Source organism: Rhinichthys klamathensis, unplaced genomic scaffold (assembly GCF_029890125.1).
Source record: "Rhinichthys klamathensis goyatoka isolate OS25496 unplaced genomic scaffold, OSU_Roscu_1.1 h1tg000176l_1, whole genome shotgun sequence".
Lineage (NCBI taxonomy): Eukaryota > Metazoa > Chordata > Actinopteri > Cypriniformes > Leuciscidae > Rhinichthys > Rhinichthys klamathensis.
Genome location: NW_026606705.1, coordinates 10,455,251 through 10,477,031, shown reverse-complemented (window position 1 = coordinate 10,477,031; position 21,781 = coordinate 10,455,251). Strand labels below are relative to the sequence as shown.

The 21,781-nt window shown below is 35.8% G+C and overlaps 3 protein-coding genes across 6 annotated transcripts; 1 reads left to right on the top strand and 2 right to left on the bottom strand.

Moving 5' to 3' along the window:
• Window positions 1-475: 475 nt before the first annotated feature.
• Window positions 476-3,228, top strand: LOC130092353 (protein mono-ADP-ribosyltransferase PARP11). 3 transcript variants are annotated; one of them, XM_056260196.1, is made up of 7 exons: window positions 476-668; window positions 743-857; window positions 1,824-1,899; window positions 2,133-2,205; window positions 2,317-2,453; window positions 2,540-2,697; window positions 2,779-3,228. In XM_056260196.1, the coding sequence occupies exons 1-7, from the start codon at window positions 552-554 to the stop codon at window positions 3,030-3,032; spliced, it is 930 nt and encodes a 309-aa protein (XP_056116171.1). In that variant the 5' UTR covers window positions 476-551; the 3' UTR covers window positions 3,033-3,228. The 3 variants fall into 3 exon arrangements, with proteins under 3 accessions (XP_056116171.1, XP_056116172.1, XP_056116170.1); XM_056260197.1 differs by lacking the exon at window positions 2,133-2,205 and having other exon boundaries at window positions 2,256-2,453; XM_056260195.1 differs by having other exon boundaries at window positions 2,133-2,453.
• Window positions 3,229-3,823: 595 nt separating this feature from the next.
• On the bottom strand, window positions 3,824-10,379 carry pyroxd1 (pyridine nucleotide-disulphide oxidoreductase domain 1). The gene is made up of 12 exons (XM_056260414.1): window positions 10,163-10,379; window positions 10,001-10,081; window positions 9,294-9,413; window positions 9,089-9,217; window positions 8,811-8,884; window positions 8,381-8,550; window positions 7,554-7,639; window positions 6,508-6,610; window positions 6,294-6,406; window positions 5,539-5,661; window positions 5,275-5,412; window positions 3,824-4,194 (listed from the first exon to the last, which is right to left on the bottom strand). The coding sequence occupies exons 1-12, from the start codon at window positions 10,232-10,234 to the stop codon at window positions 3,946-3,948; spliced, it is 1,458 nt and encodes a 485-aa protein (XP_056116389.1). The 5' UTR covers window positions 10,235-10,379; the 3' UTR covers window positions 3,824-3,945.
• Window positions 10,380-16,149: 5,770 nt separating this feature from the next.
• Window positions 16,150-19,958, bottom strand: LOC130092352 (islet amyloid polypeptide). Of its 2 annotated transcripts, none has more exons than XM_056260194.1 (4): window positions 19,206-19,958; window positions 18,958-19,010; window positions 17,062-17,196; window positions 16,150-16,389 (listed from the first exon to the last, which is right to left on the bottom strand). In XM_056260194.1, the coding sequence occupies exons 2-4, from the start codon at window positions 18,990-18,992 to the stop codon at window positions 16,215-16,217; spliced, it is 345 nt and encodes a 114-aa protein (XP_056116169.1). In that variant the 5' UTR covers window positions 18,993-19,010; window positions 19,206-19,958; the 3' UTR covers window positions 16,150-16,214. The 2 variants fall into 2 exon arrangements, with proteins under 2 accessions (XP_056116169.1, XP_056116168.1); XM_056260193.1 differs by having other exon boundaries at window positions 18,958-19,062; window positions 19,206-19,956.
• Window positions 19,959-21,781: the final 1,823 nt, after the last annotated feature.

The window sequence follows — 21,781 nt, the reverse complement described above, 5'->3', positions numbered from 1 at the left end:
ATATATATATATATATATATATATATATATAAATCAATTCGAGTAATAAAAAAAGCCTTAATTAATGTAGGCATATATTTTATGTTTTGCAGATAGTCTCAAGAATTGGAGCAGTTGATTATTTTACAAAGTTTCATAGCATAAACTTAAAAATGCCGAGATACCAATCAGAAAAATCGAGACAAGCCCCTCGGCCAAAATACAATAAATACTCTCCGAGATATGACGCACTTAAACGCGTAATGCTATTTACAACTTTTCACGTGACTTTGGTCTCACAATGTTTACAATGATCGCCAGGTGTGGTTTGTTCACATTCTACCACTAAGTTTCAATTTCTCTGCTACTCCCACGTCACTGAAGTGCATAATAACGATGTGAGATTTCGATGTGTGCGCCGTTTGCTTTCAGTTTGTGTCTTTTTAAAAATGCGTCTCGTATTTATATTGATAAACTCTGGGGGTTTTTTACAGCCTAGAAATATGGGTTTCTAGTTGAGTTTTCAATTAAAACCACTTGTTTCATGTTGTAGTTCATTTTACCTGTTAACAATGTTAGGTGAGTTTGCTGGTTTGACACTGGAGGATAAAGTGGAATATATGGACACATCTGAAACGCAATGGTACTGGTATTACAAAGCAAATTGTGGTGTCTGGCACAGAGTTGAGGTAATGTCTTATTTATACAGTGTGTTCCATTGCAACTGATAGCCTTCATAATATATTACAAATGTTTGTTGTAGGATGACCCAGAAAACTTTATGTTCAGTGATGATTTGGAGAGATATTACCTCAGAAACCCACAAGGGGTTATAAACATGACTGCAGCTGGAGTTCAGATACAGATCAACTTTGCAGGTAAACAGTTTCTACAGATGATAACCTTATTCATATCTAGGGGGGATAACTTTAGGACATTTTCAACTAACAAATTTAGAAATACTAACTGTAGTAGTAGCAACATATAATGTAAATCAAATAACTACATAGCCTTGTTGAATTATACACCCTTGACAGACCTCATGAACAGTGTTGGGGAAAGTTACTTTGAAAAGTAATGCATTACAATATTGTGCATTACTTAGTTACTTTTTAAGAAAAGTGACGTGTTACTTTACTTTAGCGTTACTCACCTGGGCTTGTTTCGGGTTTTTTAAATAACAAAAAAGTTACATTTTGGGCAAATGTAAAGGCCCTTTCACACCAAAATGTAAATAATAAGTCTGAAGAAAATGCAAATTCACGTGTGTACAGTGCGCCGCTCAAACAAACCTTTCAGCTGGATTGCAGTAGAAGAAAGTTTAACTTACTTCACCAATAAAAACAAAAAATCTAAAGTAAATTTTGCTTATGGTTTAACTGAATCATCGAAGGTCAGAAGCAAGTACATTGGTCAATAAAGTAAAATTATATGCATAAAAATGTATGTTTCATTTAACATTAATTATTGCAGGTTTGCTTAGTATTCTGATTTTATTCATTTTGAGGAATACTGAATCTTTTTTTGTGCAAGTGAGATGAGTAAATGCACGCTCACATTTAGTCTAGAACTACAATAACTATCATGTTTTAACAACGCCTCTGCACTTACTCCTGATTTTTTACTTATTTGATTACTTATTTGAAAAAAGTAACAGATATTTAGTTATAAATTTAAAATGAGTTACTTTACTAATTACTTGAAAAAAGTAATCTGATTACATAACTCGAGTTACTTGTAATGCTTTACCCCCAACACTGCTCATAAATGTGTACGAATATCAATATCTAAACTAATATCAGTCATTGTTTTATTTTTAATTAATAATATGTATTCAAATTTAGCAAGGACACAGTCCAACTTAAAAACTGGGAAAACAAGGAAGATTAAACGCTCATTTCTGACTGAGATTGGCTTCAGGTGAGATATTTTTAATTCATTATTCAGTATTTGGACACTTAAGCCACACGTTTTAAGCAACACATTTGACAAAAAGAAACAGTTTGGGAATGAAATCATAAAAAGCAATAGATATACTGTAGAAATTTAGAGAAATTTTGGTGAAAGTAATACTTCGTGGTGCATCCATTCCATTTCTTTTTCAACGAAACGAAGCGAAGCCAACCTTATAAGATGTATGTTTTGTGTGACAGATGCAAATGCGATGACATTTCCCAATCTCTACCAGCACACTGGGAGGATTTTGATCCCAAAAAACCTTATCAGGTGACAGGAAGTGCTTATCATAGTGCTACATTCTTTTCTTTTTTTTACAGTCTATGGGTTGTGGGAACTGTGGTGACTTTCTCTTTGAAAATGTTCTCTTATCCCAATCAGTTAATCTCTCTGAGAAAAGAGAGCAGCGAATATCAGAAGATGGAGAGATATGTCAGGGATGTCGGCTTACTGCGTGATCCCATGATCGTATCCATCAACAGAATACAAAACGTGGATCTTTGGGAATTGTTTTGTAGGTAATAAGAATGTCTTGCTCCATCTAGGACCATTTAGTGAATATCACAAAAACCCTAAATTTTTGCCTGCATTTTTGGATTCCTAGGAAAAAAACCCAGTTGATGAGGATAAAAGGACAATCAGATATCGAAGAGCAAATGCTGTTTCACGGCACAAGCGCGAAAAACGTGCACTCTATTTGCACGTTTAATTTCAATTGCAGACTATCAGACAAGAGGAGACGGGGACACGTATTAGGGAAAGGTGGTGGTTCTGATATTTTTTTAAGTTCTTCTCACATTTCAAAGAAAGTTTATAATAACAACTGATTTTTTTTTGTTGCAGGAACCTACTTTGCGAAACACGCATCCTTAGCTACCAGATATAGTGAAAACGGCAGCCAAAGTACCAAAGTAATGCTGGTCGCCCGTGTTCTCGTCGGCAAGTACAAAACAGGCCATCAAGATTATTGTACACCCGATGATGACCAGGATGAAAACATACATGATAGTTGTGTAGATGATGCAATCGGTCCAAGGATTTTTGTTATCTTTGATTCCAATCAGATATATCCCGAGTATGTGCTTGAATATCGCTGAAGATAAACGTATCACCGCAACAATGAATGCTGAAGAATTGGTGAAATGTGTGTAAAATGCCAGAATGTAGTATATATAAAGGAATCTTTGGGGAAATATTTGGGATTTTATGCATTTTAGAGGTATTTTGCTGTTTTATTTTCATCCAGATACAGTAAACGCATCAGAACCTCACATGAAGAATTGTTTTCCTGCTACGCTTTGGCCAAGAATAAAATAATTGAGAGAGAACAGAGCTTCACAATCTTGATGAAATCAAGAGGATTTTATTCACATCATCAATCCAATCACAGAATTGATCACCAAATGTTCATTTTGGGAGACACATATCCCCCAAAAAATGGGACAGTTACTTCCAAAATCAAGAATCAAATAAACGTATATTACTTATCACCTCAATGTCATGTTTTTTCTTCCACTATCTCAATGTGCATTCACTTCTAAATGTTCTTTTTTCCTTAAAAGAAAAGCTCAACCAAAAATATCAATTTCGACCGAATGACTCGCTCACTTTCACAGTCGCTTCAAACACGTGTGACTTTTTTTTTTCTTTCGTGGAATGCAAAACTGAGAAATTTTGAACAATGTACCAGTCAATCTTTTCCATGCAAATACAATGAATTGGAACTAGAGTTGGATCTTTTCAATTAATCAGTTAATAACAAAACCATTTGTTCGGTAAATAACGAAATTCACATTTGGGTGAACTACTCTTTTAAATCCACAATGTGTATTTTCTGCGGGAAACGGAAGTCCAGCATGACAGTATTGGCTCATCCAAAGGCTAAAGATTGTGGTGGGACAAATCTTATCATTTTTGCAATTCTGTTTGGTGCTGCTTGTGGAACAGAATTCACACAGTGCTTTAAAATATAACTTACTCATCTCTCTGTGATTGGCTAACCAGAGAGATTCAGTCAAAGTAGTCTTCAATGTCAATATTAGGATTAAGAAGCTCTTCGCCATATCGGGATAAGTCCATTTGGTTGAGAATGAGGTTTTCGAAGGTTTCCTCCAGATCCGTCTCTCCGATAAGGACGGCCCCCACCATTCGGCCCCCGGTCAGAACCACCTTTACATACTCCTGCCCTTTTGTACAGCGCACAAGAAGCTCATGGTCAAAGCCCAAACCCTGAGCATTAAACTTCCCTAGCAAAACCACCTTAAAAACAAACAGACAAACAACAGACATTAAACGCGTGCTAAATGGATTGTCAAAACTGACAACTACTTTTGTGCAATTCATTCATTAATTGAGAAAGCTAGCAAACACGCTGCATAATTATGTATTATAATATTATTTTTATTATAATAAATTAATGGTTACAAAATTACTTAAAAAATCATGTAACTGCAAATTACCCATTAACATGTTATGAGACAACAAATGAAGGATTTACAAAAAAACAACTGATGAATATTTTACAATGATTTAAATATCTTAATTTTTTTATTTATATAATATATACATATAAGTCAATTATACATGCACCTTAAAGAAGTTATTCACATTCAAATAAATTGTTTGATTTCTTTAAAGCTTTGTCATATTGCCATATTATGAACATTTAACATTTCAAATATTTATGTGCTAAAATATTTCTATTTCATAATAATCAGTTCTACATATTCAGGGACGCAATGTGAAGCTTTGATGACTCCCTGTGCTTTTCCACCAAAAATAACCATTTGAAAGCAAAGAAATTAAGACAGATATAAATATTAGTACTGCAATTTTACGGTTGTTCCTTTAAATTTAATAATAATTATTATTATTGATAATATTATTGTTACTATTAACTCATATTGTATTGTATAGTACAAAAGTCGTATTACTATAGTATTTCCTAATATAGTATGTATATCTGTATTGATTTGTTTCATTTTAAAAACTTAATACAATAAAAAAAATCAATAAGAATAATTATTATTGAATACTTATTTTGAATGGGTTCCATAAAAACAATAGTGTGAATATGGCCTGAAACAACTGAAGTAGTGGAAGTTTTTTAAACGTCTTTTTCACTGATATTTCCGATATTTCCATATAAAGTTTCCTCTGCGTACATTTTAATGAAGTAAATTCCTTCTGTCATTCCATTTCGGACTCACCTTAAATTCTCAAATTCAGATTGTCATTTAGTCTAAGAATGAGAAAATATATGAAATTTAAAAAAGAGGGGAGTTACCAACAAGAAAAGAACACATTTTTGAAGAAGCAGACATAAACAGAAGTACTCACCTTGTAGTTGAAGAACTTGGTGATGTGTGTGAACAGCTCAAAGCAGAAGTCCAGCTCTATGGGCTCCTCCAGCACATCTGCAGCCATACACCGCGCCGCGTACCAGCCCATCTGACGCGCCTGAGTCCACAATCGCATCTTCACGGAACAGGAGAGACGATTTAGAGAAGTTCATCTTCAGTGCATTACAGTAAAGAGAATCACTGACCCAGAATCGTAAACCATTGTGTCTATAACAAGTATCAGGTATAAGTATATATATACCTGTTGCCAGAGAGCGCTGGGCTTCCAGCCGGCAGTGCACACGTCACCAGCCGCATACACATCCTGTTCGGACGTCCGCATGTGATCATCCACTCTCAGACCATGATCTTCTGCAAGATCAAACTACAATGGGGAAAATATTAAATGCATAAGGGATATAACAAATGGGCCACTTGCTATTCATGCTATTTCATTGAGACAAGTAGCTCAATTTGCCAAAATGTACCCTACAAAAGTAGAAAAGGTACATTGCTTTGCATGGCATATATATGATATGCTTTTTATTAGGTATACACTGACAACACCAAACCAATAATTCAAATTCTAGAGCATTTTGTTTTTAAAGATTAATGTCTAGGTTACCTAATGTAACCCCTGTTCCCTGAAGGAGGGAACAGGTTTTATATAATATTTTATATATAATCATTATATTTTAGTTCGCTATCAGTCAGTTACGTCCTAAAATCGAATATAGACACGTACTGATTATGACTACTATTTTGCACATTTTATGATAATAATAGTAAAAATAATGATAAAATCTAAATTTAAATGACTGAAAATATTGTGGTTTTGAAGATTTTACTATTACTCGAAAATGTAGCAAGTGACTATTTATAAATTCATTTTAAGTTAATTTTTTAATGAACAAATTCCAATATTTACCAATAAGGATAATTAGACAATACTATATATATATACTTAAAATTGAAAAGTGAAATAAATGTGTCAATTCAGATGCATATTTATTTTACATTGTTGCCATGGAGAAAAGGTTCAGTGTTCGGCACGACACCGGTTGCGCTGACAACGAAATCACAGCCATAAACCTTCCCATTGTTTAACTGGACATAAGCTGGCCACATCCCTATGGAAAGTAAAAAAAAAATATATATATATATATATATATTAGCTGTAAAACACTGAGGGTTCATTTTTGTTTAACTGAATGATTTTATTTAGAATAACCTAATTCAGATTTCTTTGTGCTGAGTTTGGACTGCAAAAACTCCTGTTGTGTGAAGATCTCATCAACCTCACACTCGTATTCTATATGGACTCCGCTGGAACTCTGAGAGATGAAAAAAAAGAAAGAAAGAATGAGAATTAAGTGACAAAAGATTATTTTCACCATTTTAAAGGTGCATTGCGCAACTTTTCATGTTAAAAATACCTGTTTTTCTATCCTATACATGCTTAAAGAACTACCTGATGGGCTAAATGAGCCCTTCTCTGCGCACTGAGATTGCCTCTATAATCCTGTACAGTAAAATATATAAGAGGGATTCGGGCTCGAATCTGAGACTGGGCGTGACGTCATGCGCGTTCACGCTCACCAGGCTATGTCTCGCAGGTTTGTGTATTCGCCGGCGCCGCCATTCTCCGCATCAGCGAAGACAACTCGTGCGTCAAAGGTAGAAGATGGATTCAAAGAGACCGGCTCGTAGTCCATTCCAAACCCCAACGCAAACTCCACGTAAAGTAAAGAAAAGAAAATTTTTGTCTAGTGCCACCAAAAGGTCCAAATTGGAGTCAGACAGGCGTCGGAGTAAGACGAGAGTCAACCTCGGGAAGGCATTCAACAAATGGAGAGATCTCCGGTCTGCTCTTGGTCTCAAACGGGATCCTCAGTTGGCTTTTCTCTTGATAAAACGGTAAGATATAGCCCAGTCTCTAATGTTTGATACGGCCAATCTATGTATGACAACAAATGACGATGCGTAAAATGTGTAATGCTTTAGCGTAAGCTAGATACATGTACAATCAGAATTGGTTTTACTACCATTGTTAGTAACAGTTTCATAAACTAGGAATTGTGTTCGGAAAGAATAGTACAACATGAAACATAAAACATATCCAATAAAAGATGCGTGTGGTCCATGAGCGTGCACGACTCTGGTTGCAGTTTCGCTTGTCGCCAGAGGGGGCGTAGTTCTGCAAAAACTCAGAGACTTGCGTTTTTGCACCTTTAAGGTGGCTAATGAACAAAAGCAAACAAAAAAATGTATACAAACCTGCCCTGCTCCTCTAAATTCAATCCCTTCATGCCAATCTGGGCCCAAAGCACTGCCAAGCTCCCCTGAAGCCCCACTGGGGCCTGCTATGAAACATACACATGCGCAATTCAGATTTTCATGACCTTTAAATTGTTTTTTTTTATTGCAAGTAGATGTGAGAACAGAATATTTTTTTCAAAGAAAAACGTGTTTCAAAGTGCAAGTTTTTCAAAACGATACCTCTATCGTCTCCGTGTAAACTACAAAAAGTGTGAATTTGTGAAAACGGTGACGTAATGCATGTGCGTATTACGCTTTCAGTCTACAGGCGCGTAGTGTTTCTTTACAAAGTGACATCGCCAACTACTGGCCGGGCATGAATATTACAGCATGTTTAGTCGTATACACTGATCCATTTGAACGGGGACCGTTTTGACAACTTGTCGCCTTTTCAAAAATGCATCGTTGTTGCGTAAACGTACCCTTAAAAAAATTTAAAATAAAACAAAACTAAAATCAGTGAATTTAAGTGAAACGTTATAATGTTCATTATAGTATATAACAGAATAAAACTTTGATTTTAAGATCTGAGTTGACAATAGTGAGATTTAATGTAATTATTGGTGTGTGATTTTTTTAAAGATCAACTTTAAGTGCACATTTCATTCAATTGTATTAATTATTAAATCAATTTGTATTTTATTAGCGAGAAAACAGGCTTTTTTTCGCCCTTTACTTTATAACAGTAGCACTCATATCCTTACGTTCCATCAAAACTGGCAGAAGAGGGCAGCAGTGCACACTGTGTGTGAGAATGTAAAGCAGTGTGTAAGGTGAATTCATACCTCCGGTCTTGTCAGTAGTGTAGCGTGACCTCTTGCATGGCAATGACCTGTCTTTCTTTTCAGCCTCCAGTGAGGGAATGAAAAACTGAGCGGCTCCCGCGTCAAAGAATGTGTTTCCTATGGCTTTATCCTTTATAGCCCAGATCACCTCACAACCCTCGACTTCATACCTACAGCAAACAGACAGCCAGTATTATAGAAGATCCTTCTCAATAAATCTCTATTTGGACCTAGACTTCCAAACAAAAGCTTGGACACACCTAATCATCCTTTGATTGTTACTATTTTCCACAATATTCACAGAAAAATCACCAAAATATAAATCATTTCAAGCATTTATTCAGAAGCCTTTGGATAAAAGTACTGTTAGTGTGTTTTCTGTGTGGATTCTTTATTGTTAATCAGTTTTAGGGTTGATACAGATACTTACACCAATTCTAACGCGATTCCTCCATTGCCGATGACGACTATCCGTTTAGCCTTTGATAAGCGCTTTTGAAAATCCTGTGAAAATAGATAAGCTATATAGACAAAAGCATTGCGACACGTGAACATTACACAAAAAGAGACTGTAATGACATCGCCTTCTAAATACATAGACATTCATTTGGAGTTGGTGTGATTGAAATCAGTCATTAAGAGGTGTGTCCCCAAAACATTTGTCCATATAATGTAGCCTATATTCATTATTAATGAGCTCCAGCGTACCTGAGCACTGTCTGTGTCTCGTATGCCCAGCACATGAGGTTTGTCTTGGATGAGAAGCTTGGGTCTGCCTCCACTGCAGAGACACAACTTTTTATAATGGAACGTCTGGCCATTCTCTGCTTGTAAAAGCTGCAGAAATTGAGAGAGGGATTTAATATTAAGATTTGAATATAGAAAAAGACACAAGGTGTGCGTTTTAACATACGTGTTCCTTAGCTCGCAGGAGTTTGACTGCAGATTGTATGACTTTCAGATTGGGATACTTTTCTTCTAAAACACTAGATGGCTGTTCCTCGATATCAAATTCTTCCAAGGTCTTCGACACCTACATGGAGAAAGGTAGTTGACAGATAACTTTTTATTTTATTTTTTTTATTCAATATAAAGATTATTGGTTTAGGGATAAATTACATTAAAGTATAGTTTGTCAGTACACTTTAACCATTTCAAAGACAACAGAAATAATTATGAAATGACATATAAACGCGTACTTTAAGTACTTAAATTGGTCAAAAAAAGCAACTAACTGCATTTAATATACTGTAAATTTAAACTATAATACATTTTCATGAAATTGTCAATGACATGCGTCTGAAAACATTACATTCAGTTTGAATTTATGCATATTCTTTTAAAGAATATTATTTCCAAATTAAGTACTCTTTTTTTAAGTGTCCTTTTCACAAGTGACAATGATTTGAATATATTAATAATAAGTATATTCTTTCAAAGTAGGCTTTAATATTTCCATAAGTTTTCTGGTTTAGGAAGTATGAACACATTTGTATTAGATTCGTCACATTTTATCTTTTTTTCACACCCTTTAACTGAAATTGAGTAGGCCAATTATTTTTTTAAGTGCTAATAGAAAAAAAAAACACACACACAAAATGTCTATGAGAAAAATCAAACCTGTTTGAAATTTATAACCGTCTTCACTAAGGGAGAGGCTGTCAGAAGATAAACTTCATCTGATGGGAACTGCGATGCGATCTGCAAAAGTTATGAGATTATACAATTATCAGACATATCAGCCATTAGATCATCGATTGTCGTTTTTTATTGTGTTCATACCTGTTCTGCACAAGTTACACCTGCGATTCCTCCACCTACGATGACAAATGTGACTTGTTTATCTGAAGCCATTGAACTTCAGCACATGTCTGGATCTCGAACTACGAACTTATATCAGGCTGAACGAAACCACTATTGAGCTGCTCGGTTCTTGACTCCTTCTCGATATCTTGTGATCTCTGTCTCAGCTAGAATCATATTAACCACTTAAAAAGACACGAATAAAGAGCAATCTCATTCCGACTATATTTAGACAGACTGGACTTCCGTGTTTACCTTCTTTCAGCTGACTACAGAGAGCGTCGAGGGTCAAACAGTCTGCGCTACGATATGCGAGGTACACTGTTAGTGAGCCCTATATGAATTCCTGTTCATTCCCGCTGTTCACGCACACTTATTGATATAATAAAGATAACCCTTGTGGAATAAAGACGTGTTCAATTGAATTGAATGTGCCCTGTAGCCAACTTTAAATAAAAAAATACGTTAAAAAATATACGTGCTGATTATAATAATTAAAAAGGGCCACTTAAAGGGCAAACCATGTTGTCATAGCTTATTGATTATATAATTTTTACAGTGCAAACATGTACTTAAGTTGGTCAAAAAAGAAAGCACTCTTAAGGTCAACTAACTGCATTTAATATCAATTTTAAACTATAATACATTTTAAATTAATTTTAAATAACATGCAATTAAGTTTACGAAAACATTACATTCAGTGTGCATTTAGGTATATTATTTTAAAGTCTATTATTTCCATAATAAGAATTATTTTTAAAAGTATAAAATGTAGGCTTACTTCTTTTTCAAAAGCGACAGTAACTTGTTATAAATTTTTGATTACATTTTGATGTTTGAAGACTGTGATACATTTATGGTGAATGTGAGTTGGGTTGTGTAACGTGTAGCAGGCAACACGCACGAGAAAGGAATGATCAAAATATTGATCATATATGACTTTAATGATGGACATAGGAGAACAGACAGAGGACTGAACAGAACAGGGAGCATATGAGGGAGATACTGAACTAAATAAGACACAGCTGATAATCATAAGTAACCATAACAGGGACATGGTCAGAAACCTAAACAGCAGGAACTTAAGGAAAACACAAAATAATATCAGAGTCCGAGACTGCGACAGGTTGGTTTGGGATGGGACAGTGGTTTTGGGGTTGGTTGGATAATTGTATGACTATTGTAAAAAAAAAAAAAAAAAAAAAAAATATATATATATAAAAAATTTATTATGATTTGTCATATGTTAATAGCAATAACACACGAGCAAGTGTTGTTATATCAGCGCTGCCGTGAGTGCTGCAGGTAATTACATATATCCGTGACCGGTATAATACATGTAATGTCCTCTGATTTTTATGTCTGAAGAGTGTTGCTTTCATGAGTCACTGACTGAAAATAAACCAAGAGTGTCAAATGTGTCAAAACAAGAGAAAAATGATCAGAATAACATACACGGACACAGAAGTGTTATCTGAATTACTGCCTACACTGCCATGCCCCTTAAATGTTGATATGTTGATATGCCCCTTAGACATGTTAAAACTTTGGCCCACATCAACCCACATTTGATCCAGACAGGAACAGCTGCCCCTGGACATGAGGATAACGTAAGTTCACTGGACAGGAGAGTTCACATGGTCATATTCTCTTCTCGGAATATGCCCAGGTTGTTTTAACCTAATGAACTGCATGTGTGGCGTGCTGTTTATTCTTTAGGCCAATATTCCATTGTAACTGAGCTCACTGCAATCTCATTTCTCATGAAAGTGTGACATACACTTACATAACATAACATACTTTCATGATAGATGAGATTAATCACGAGTAATCGGTTTGACGGCACTAAGAAAAACACAAGCACCTGCTGAAAGTAAGTTAAGCTGTACAAGTAAGCTCTTGGGGAAAATAACTGTAAATATTTGTATTCTATGTGCACTTGTATACTTCAAATCTTTAAAAAAAACATACGTAAAGATAATTAAATTAAATAAAAGGCCACGTAAGTGTACTAGAGTAGTTTTTAACACACTTGAAAACTTTTAAAAGTGGAATTTGTCATAATGGCAAACTGTTTTACCTCAAAGTACATTTTTAATAGTCTGTTGACACTATGTTGCTGTCTGTGTAATTATTTATGTAGCGAAATGCCGTGTAATAAGTGGTATGACTGTACCGTATACCTTAAATGTCTGTCTACAGTAGTTTGAACTTGCCGGGCTAGCAACTGCTTTCTTTTAAAGAGCTATTAAAATATTTCTACTCAGATCATATTTCATGTCTAATTATTTACTAAATGTGGCAAGTAGCCGTGTGTAATAACGCTTCGCGACGGGGTCCTGATCATCCTGTCGGGGTTTATTCTGCGATAACAACCGACCGGAGGTAGATTATCCCTTACTTAAAGTATATTATATTCGTCTTAATTATTCTATTTAAAATGCTGATTAAATTAGTTAGAAATCCTGGTAAAGACACCAGCGTCCAGAACTCAACAAATGATGGTGATCAGTGCTCGTCAACAGGGATGAGATATAATGAGAAACATATACGAGACAAAGTTGATGCTTACAGGGATACTCCACTTTTTTTGGAAAAAGGCTCATTTTACAACTCCCCCAGAGTTAAACTGTTGAGTTTTACCGTTTTTGAATCCATTCAGCCGATCTCCGGTTCTGGCGGTAACACTTTTAGCATAGCTTAGCATACAGCCTGAAAATAGTCCCCAGCTGCGTCATATCATTACGCCTGCTGCACTCATGGTACGGCAGTAAAGTTTCTTGATTACTACGCAGGAATGAGAGTATAGTTCCTAGCCATATCAGCCTAGAAAATCGCAACTTTACATTTTCCGTCGGTCTTAGTGCACGATGTAACTACAGAAGAGTCAAGTTTTAAATAGGAAAAATATCGAAACACTTTGGTCATTTTCTTTTTGAGAAATGCTAATGGTCTTGTCCACTTCAATGATGCTATGCTAAGCTATGCTAAAAGTGGTACCGCCAGAACCGGAGATCGGCTGAATGGATTCAAAAACGGTAAAACTCAACAGTTTAACTCTGGGGGAGTTGTAAAATGAGCCTATTTCCCAAAAAAAGTGGAGTATCCCTTTAAATAAAAGAAACTTTCTGAAAGTAAAACCTCCAAACAAATAAAATGTTCCACTAAGAAAGCAGGGATGAGATATGAAACATCAGTTGCACTGGACAAAATGACACACTAAGTAACTTTCCATTGGCCTAATTAAAAAGTACAAGTTAATTATCCAGATTAAATGAGTCACACTGGAACTCAAGCTCTCATCTCCTCTGTCTGTGTACGTAATGGATCTGATGGCCCTGTATCTCAGCCATATTAACCGCACTGAACAGCGGCTGGCCTTTAACCTCTTTGTGGACACCGACGTCATTGTGACAGATATATCAACCGCCAAATTATCCGTGACCGCAGCCAATCCTATTATTTCCTGTTTTATTAATACAGGAATCACCCTGTTTGATACGCTGTTTGATACGCTTAGATCAGAATAGAAATGATGTCACACTGGGACAGAAACATATTTCGTTACAACGTCAGGATGATTAGGATGTTGTTTTTAAGAGGAAATTATATGAAGTGCTTCACATGTGGATTCCCATAAAAACACATTCAGGTCATATTTCACCCCAAACCCGAAAAAAACATATATTGTTATATTTTTCCTAAAGAAAATGAGGCATATATTTAAGATTGTTAACATTGTGATATCATTTTAAATGCACATTTGGTTACACTTTATTTTAAAGTGATATAGTTACATTTAGTACTGAGTATTAATTAACAACATGTACTTACTATAGATTTATGGTTAGGGTTTGGGGTTACACTTTATTTTAAGGTGTCATTGTTACAGTGTAATTATGTATTTAAGTACTGAGTAATAATAATTATACATGTACTTACTATAGGGTTAGGGTAGGATTAGGATTTGGTTGAGGGTTAATTACTTGTAATTATGCATAATGTCCTGTTATTACTATACAAGAACATGTAGTAACGTGTAACTACGTCTCACACATATTTGACAAACTAGCAATATATATATATATATATATATATATATATATATATATATTATGACCACAAAAACATGGTCGTATTTTTTTCAATACTTTTAGTATTTTAAACAAATTATGTTCATGACATTTATTTGATCATTACAGATGCCCATCTTGTGAATGGGAAAGGGACTGTGTGAAAATGTATTGCTGAAACTTTCATTAGGCCTTACCTGTCCATCTCTGTTGCTGATGATGCATCATTATCTGAAATGCCACTGAAGTATTTTTCTGCTTGATTGATTCATGTGTATTGCGGCTGACCCTTCCGCATTTATGTATTTCATCTATTTCAGACTCTATAACGTCTTTTTATCAGAGCAACCACAGAATGTGTGCGACTGCATGAACAGCATAGTTTGATGTGATTGCCAGTTCAAACATGTGGACAAAATGATAGTCACTGATGATGACAGAGATGTTTTATTTTAGAGTTGGCTACAATATTTAAACAACATTTTCACTCTACTTTTTTGTTACAATGGTGCATTTATTTTATTTTATTTCATTTTATTTTGTGAGTGTGTGTGTGTGTGTATAACAAGAATTTAAAAAAATTTATATCTCTGGCATGTACACCCACAAATATTTTTCTCAATTAGCTGCAATTAGCAATGCTATTATGAAAATTATATTTGTAAATTTGTTTTCAGGAATCAAATCAAATGTTGAATTTTTAAAATACATTCATATTGCATGGGACCTTTCCACATATTCCACAGCATCAGAGCAGAAACCAATAGTCCAATTATATGCATTATATGGATTAAAAAGAGAAAATTACCTCCTTTTCATATTTTTAAAGACACAATAAAATTTTTGCAATAGTGCTAATCTATAATACGCAATTTTCAAAAACTTTCACCACTGACCGATTTCCTGATAAAGAAAATATGGACAGAAACAAGATGCTCGTTAAGCAGGTCAAAGTCTTGTCCTAGATCTTTAGCTTTAGCTTTGAGCGAAATGTAAGCTCAAATTAAGGTACATTTTTGTCAAGGTACAAAAGCCAAACTGTTTTCTGTTACTGTTTTCAATGCTTTTTTTGTACCTCCTCAGTTTTACCATCAGCACATGTGTTATAAGCAAGGACTCTTTTAGAGTCAGGGTCAGAGGTCTATTATGACCTATAATGGTGCACAAATTGAGTGTATTTTATGGCTATAATAGCCTACAGTAATCAATGTATACAACCACTTGATGTTGGTGTGCATTAACTTATATGTGTGCTCATCAAAACAGAGATATAGCGAAGCTCCACATCCAATCAGAAGGTGTCAGACAGAGTTCGAATGGCTAATGGTATATTTAACCACATTTGCTATACATGGTACTTGATCAGTTTCTGTTGAGGGTTATATATAATGCGAATCTTTAACAAAAATGAATGACTGTGGTTTAAAATGGCAGATTTAAAAGATAAGTCTTTCTTGCTGTATTGCTTCGAAATCTGGCCTGCAATAATAAACAAAGAAATCTTGTAGACTACAGGTTTATTGACCTTATTGTAATGACATATGAGCAGAGAAGTGTATTATCCTTTTTTTTTCTTTTATTACAAAAAAAATCAAAACAATATGTCAATTCGTCTTTGCTATTCATGTGCTTTTTATAATACATTTAATTCATTGGCCATCATGATACCGTGTTGAAAAACACTATGTTGTCTGAAAACCTTATTGTCATGCAAGGTTTACCAGAAACTGAAAATGCTGCAAACAATTTACACCAAAAGGCACTGGCTTTTGTGTACACAAAAAAAAAAAAAAAAAAAAAAAAAAAAAGAAGAAAAAAAAATGCTATCATATACAAAACAGAATAATTTCCATCATTATCATACATATTACATTTATTTTACTATAGGGGAATGATTCTCGCTTTGGGGTTCCCCGGATCAAATCCCGGACGAGCCCCCGATTGCGTTGCCAATTGAACTATAGGGGCAAGTAAATAGGTGACTGGAGCAGGTCTCTCTTTCCATAAGTGTTGGATCCGACGTTGGTTGGCGCATAGACGGTGCCGATGGTGTTGCTGGATCGGATGAGAAAATCTGCTAATCTCTGAGTAACACAGGTAGCTGTATTGCACCTCCTCTTTTCCATGTGATGACTGTATAGGTAAGAAAAGGGTATTCAGTTGTTAGTCATATGCCTAAATAACTCACAATTAATTACCTTACATTTTTTTTGATGACATTTACTGGCGTGTGTGTGGGGCAACCAGTCACTCACATGAGGTAACTACAAACTACAAAGATTCAATCAATTCCCTATTGACAAAATCAAATCCCGCCCAACATTTGTCTTGTTCAAGAAGCCATTGGATATACTTCACAATAGGGAATAAAAGACTACCGCAACTTCAAACTTCAGACTCAGACTTCGCAGGCAAATAAGGTCCATTGTCGTTTATCAATAGTGTAGTGATGTACGAAATACGAATCACAGCTCATACAGAAGTCACTCTCAATCCAAGCAGCTTTCTGTTAGTGCAGGTTGCAAGACCTTTTCGCCTGATTTTCGTCCGATTGCATGGATTCCAATTGAAATGACTGAATTTCGACAATGAAAATTTGTTAAGTAACAGCCTAAATGTGACTGAGGCATAACGGGTAATAATGACTAAATAACATTAATCAATGAAAATAGTCCCAAAAAAAAAAAAAAGCTAAAGCAAATTCGATTACGAAATGGTATAAACGTACTTTGATGGTACTACCTAAAAAAATGGCAACATCTTAAACAATTAAACATAATTGCCGCAATTAATTAGCACAAGTACCTGTTCACTGCACTGAGACCCCTTGGGGGCCGTGGCCTTGTAAAACTCACAAAGGGATTGTCAGATAGATCTGCAACCAGCCATCCATCGGCCTCTTGCAAGTCATCCGGCTGCTCATTGGACGAAAGGGAGTACCTGTCGACAAGAAGAGGCCACAAAGCACCATCTCATCAAGAACTGCTTATAGAGTGCCACTCTCCCTGACTATTACAATCTTCTGAAGTGGAGATGTGTTGCAAGTGGATCATTTGGTCCCGCTGGTCATATCACTCTCACACACTTCTATACACTTGCAACACAGGTGTTTCATCTCAAAGATAGACCAAATAATTTGCTCTCTCAAATGAACCTTTTTTGTCAGGTAACCTAAAATCTGTTTGGTGTGATACCATTACACTCTTAAAAATACGTTGTTGGTTTTTTAATGACGCCATAGAAGAATCTTTCAGTTCTTAAAAGAACCATTTTTCTTAGTGTGAAGAATATGAAAAAAAATCTAAAGAATATTTTTCCACTATAATGAACCTTTTTTGTAACATCCAGGTTCCAGGGATGCTAAAGGTTCTTTGTGGAATCATCAATACTAATAAAGAACCTTACATTTTAGGAGTGTAACATCAGCCTACATTATTAAATTAATTTAATTTAATATTCACATTAAAAAATCAATATCAATTGACTACATTTAGACACCAACCAAAGTCAAATTTAATGGTCAAATCAACTAGAAATACAGCTGTACGTTTTTACTTGTACTTACCAGTAAATAGTTGGATACTTAATCTTTCTTATCAATAATTCCCACATTTTATAATATTAGTGTCATCAAAGCGATAAAATAATACAAACAGAATTATGGGAATTATTTAGTTGCCGCGTTAACATTTTTTTATTTAGATTGGCTTCTTCAAAGTTGCCACCATTTCTGCACACTTTGCTTTTCTTTCAGTATCCCGTCAAATGAATGTATTTAAAAATGAATTTAAATTAATTTAAGGGTGCTCCATTGAAATTCTGGCCAATAGCGATAAGAGATCAATTAATTTTAATAAATTATAACTAATTGCTGATATTATACTACTTTCTTGCAGGTTATGTCCGCAAACTATGATGATCCAGGAACATGTCTTACTTGGCGAAATCACAGTGAACTGTAAACTGGTCACTCATATCTGATTGAAATGTTGTTACAGGATCAACAAAGATGTTGATCCAGGAATGTGTTGCACTTTATGCACAGCATGTACACTCTTGCCCTTAAAGCACAAGATCAGAAGCTTCTTAAAATCATGAAAAACCTCAATTTAGTATAGTTTGTCCAAATTTGTTATCATTATGGAACAAATAATGTTGTGGATGATTATTAATATCTTCATATACACAGAAATTGTAAAAAGACATAACCTGCCAGTTTTATCCTAAAGAGAAACTTCTACCTGATTTAACCCCTAAATATTGGTTTGACTTAAAACCAGATTAGTTAGATGTGACCATTTTAGGTTACCGTTGTTTTTTTTTTTATTGTTATCGTTGTACTCATTAGACAAAAATCTATTACGTAAATAGGATATATGTAATATTTGAATTTCTATCAAATGAAATATTCAGTAATTCCTTTATTCTAAAAAGTAAAACATTCAATAGACTACGTTTTAAAACGTTTGTCAGATAAAATGCCAGCCTATGATATAATTTGAATGAACTTAATTTGAGTGAAAGATATTATCTATTGTATTATAATATTATATTATATTATTCTAAATCAGCCTGACTACATTAGGTTACACACATGAATGAATTTCAGGGGCAATCCTAAAAAAAAAGATCAAAAATCAGATCAAAAATACATCCCGACACCTAACATTTTGGCTTTGTACAATGAGTTAGAAGACATACCTGTTGTGAGGGACTGTGGCGACACAATGCAGCATCACGAGGAAGATCAGGACCTGGGAGGACAGTTTCAGATGATGCATGGCAGACTGCAATACTTTCAATGTTCTTGCGCAGTAGAAATGGAACAAAAAAGAGCATAAGCATGAGTAAAATTGGATTTCAGATGAGATGCAGATCAGATGAGTAGAAGAGTTATTGAGCCTACAAAAAGTTTCCAGATATTTTATTGAAAGAGTAACAATACTCACTTCCAGCAGTTTCGAACCAGTGGACAGCAGCTCCAGAAGGTGCTGGCGATGTCTCTGTTTTTCACACAAACACTCACACACTCACTCGCTCCATTCGCTCTGTTATAGGCTCCTACCCTCAACCACTTGTGACATCATCACACTCCTCCAAATATAGCTCTCAATTTACAGCAGAGATCAGGGGTATATGGAGAGGGGGGTTAGCTTGAAGAATTCAAACTCACAGAAAGGGTCAAAAGCGGCGTTGACGCTTGTCATGACGTTCGTAGTGGACATCCTCATCAATTGCCTTTACGTCATAATGTATCAAATGACTTTGAGTAAAAAAGCCATTCCTGCAATGGAAAAACTTTTATGAGGATATTTTGCTCGTTAATTATTGTTTCTGGAAAAAAATCAATGCCGTACCTAGAAAAAACTTCTTCAAAATATTATAGATGTTGGGTCAGGCCTGGTTTTCCTTTGTGTTCTTGTTCATTTAATATGCTTTAAAAGAGCCAGACTTTGTTCAAAACTTGTAGCTCAATATTTTCCCTTTCCCAGGGATTCAAGTAGAAATGACTCACTCTTTATTTTAAGTCAGAGAACAAAAAGAAGTTTCAGCCAAAACCCACCAACATCTACAGCAGATATGGTATGAAATCTAACAGACTGGATAAAGTTGAATAAAAAAGTTATGTAGGGATAGCAAAACTCTCTGCTTCCATGTTTGTGTATGGTTACCAGGGCGTTGCTATGCTGTTGGTGTTCTGAATGTGTTTAACACATTGCTATGTGGTTGCTAAAGGGTGTTCTTGTTACTTCTGTAGTGTCTTTTAGAACATTCAGTACTCAAGTAGTTAGCCAAATGATCATTTCCAAATGTTTTGAGCTGCAATTTATCATAACAAATGCCATTTGTTTTGTAGACTTGTACTTACATTGATCCAACCATAAATGAAGACATGATTTTACCAGTGTTTATGATATTACTACACAGTTAATATAGAGTATACTGTAGGTGCAGTACAAGAACTGTGCCAGACATGTTGCACGCTGGCCTAACAATATCACCCACTGTTGTCTAAATCAACGTGATGGTAAGGACTGTTGTAAAATGTAGATTTCTTTGAAATATACCGCCACCATGTGCTTCAAACCACCCATTGCATCAAACTGCAGATTACAGATTAATACATATCTGTACATACCCAGAGCCACAGGTGGAATAGACGTCACTTCTACATATAAAGTATAAATATTCAAATATGAGCACATGTTTAGACAGCTATAAATATGCTATTTTTTGTCTCATGTATTACTTAACTCAAAATTACATTAAAATGCAATTCACACATTATCATACTCGAAAACACCTCTTTTATGATATGCATGTTTTTAATTTCTTTGTGAGACCTTTTTGTGAGGCTGTTCAATCATAATACAAACTGATTTAGCTATTCTGTTATTTAGCTATAGCTATAAATAGATTTTTAAACTCACTGTCCCGTAATGAAATAAGGAAAAGCCATTAACAGTTCCTTGTCCTTTATGTTACATCAGAACGACTGATGTGTCGGGATCTCGCCTGAGAGGCCAATCACCTTCGAGTGGTAAAAAAACAAGCCAATGGACATTAAGATTTGCATTGCAAACCATTCCCAGTGACACGGGTATAAAAAGAAGCGTGGAGCTCATTTAAGCTTTCGCGATAGGTGAAAGGGCGACCAGGAGGGGCAACCTGGAGATGGAGGAAGCTGCTCTTCCCCCAGAGAAGGCCCGGGCGAAGAATCTTTTGTTTTGTCAAATTTATGTTCCGTCGCTGGCCTCACGGTCAGTGGTACGCAAATTTTCAACAGAAGAGCTGTTTCCTCAATCTCTGGGTCCCAAGAGCGTCGGTTGACAGTGAGTGACGCTATGCTTTGCCACTCTCATCCCCCTCTTCTATCGGCAGTAGACAGGAGTCTGCGGTTCGAGGATGCAACGCCCTCTCATGCGTCTCCTGCCATTCCCTCATGGGAACCATGGAGACAGGTAAGTGTTGCACCGCACAGTTGGTTCCCACCCTGTGCTCCACTTCGCTGCCCCATTGCGAGTACATCTGTAGTCCCACTGGTTCCACTTGCACGGTGTCTGGCTAGTGCTTTCACAGCCCGTCTTGCTTGCTCACTCGGACGATCAGACTCGGCTATGCGAATCAGTTCATCTCATGTCCCCCCAGCTCCAGTGGCATCCGGTTTACTGGCACATAAGGCATACAAGGATGCTCCTGTTCTACGTGCAGATATCGCAGTCCTACTGGCGATAGAGCCGGTCCCTCCAGCCGATATAAAGTCCAGGTTTTACAACCCTTCCTTTATTGTACCCAAGAAAGGCGGTCAAGAAGCTAATGCAGAAATGCATTTTCGAGTTCGGACAGGACCTCGACTGCAGTGGCATATCAATTGCCTCAAGTTGCTAGCAGTAATACTCACCCTGCGCCGGTTCAGACCATTGCTACAGGACAAGCATGTGCTGGTCCGGACGCACGACACAACGACCGTTGCGTACATCAACCATCAGGGTGGTCTACGCTCCCGTCGCATTTCACAACTTGC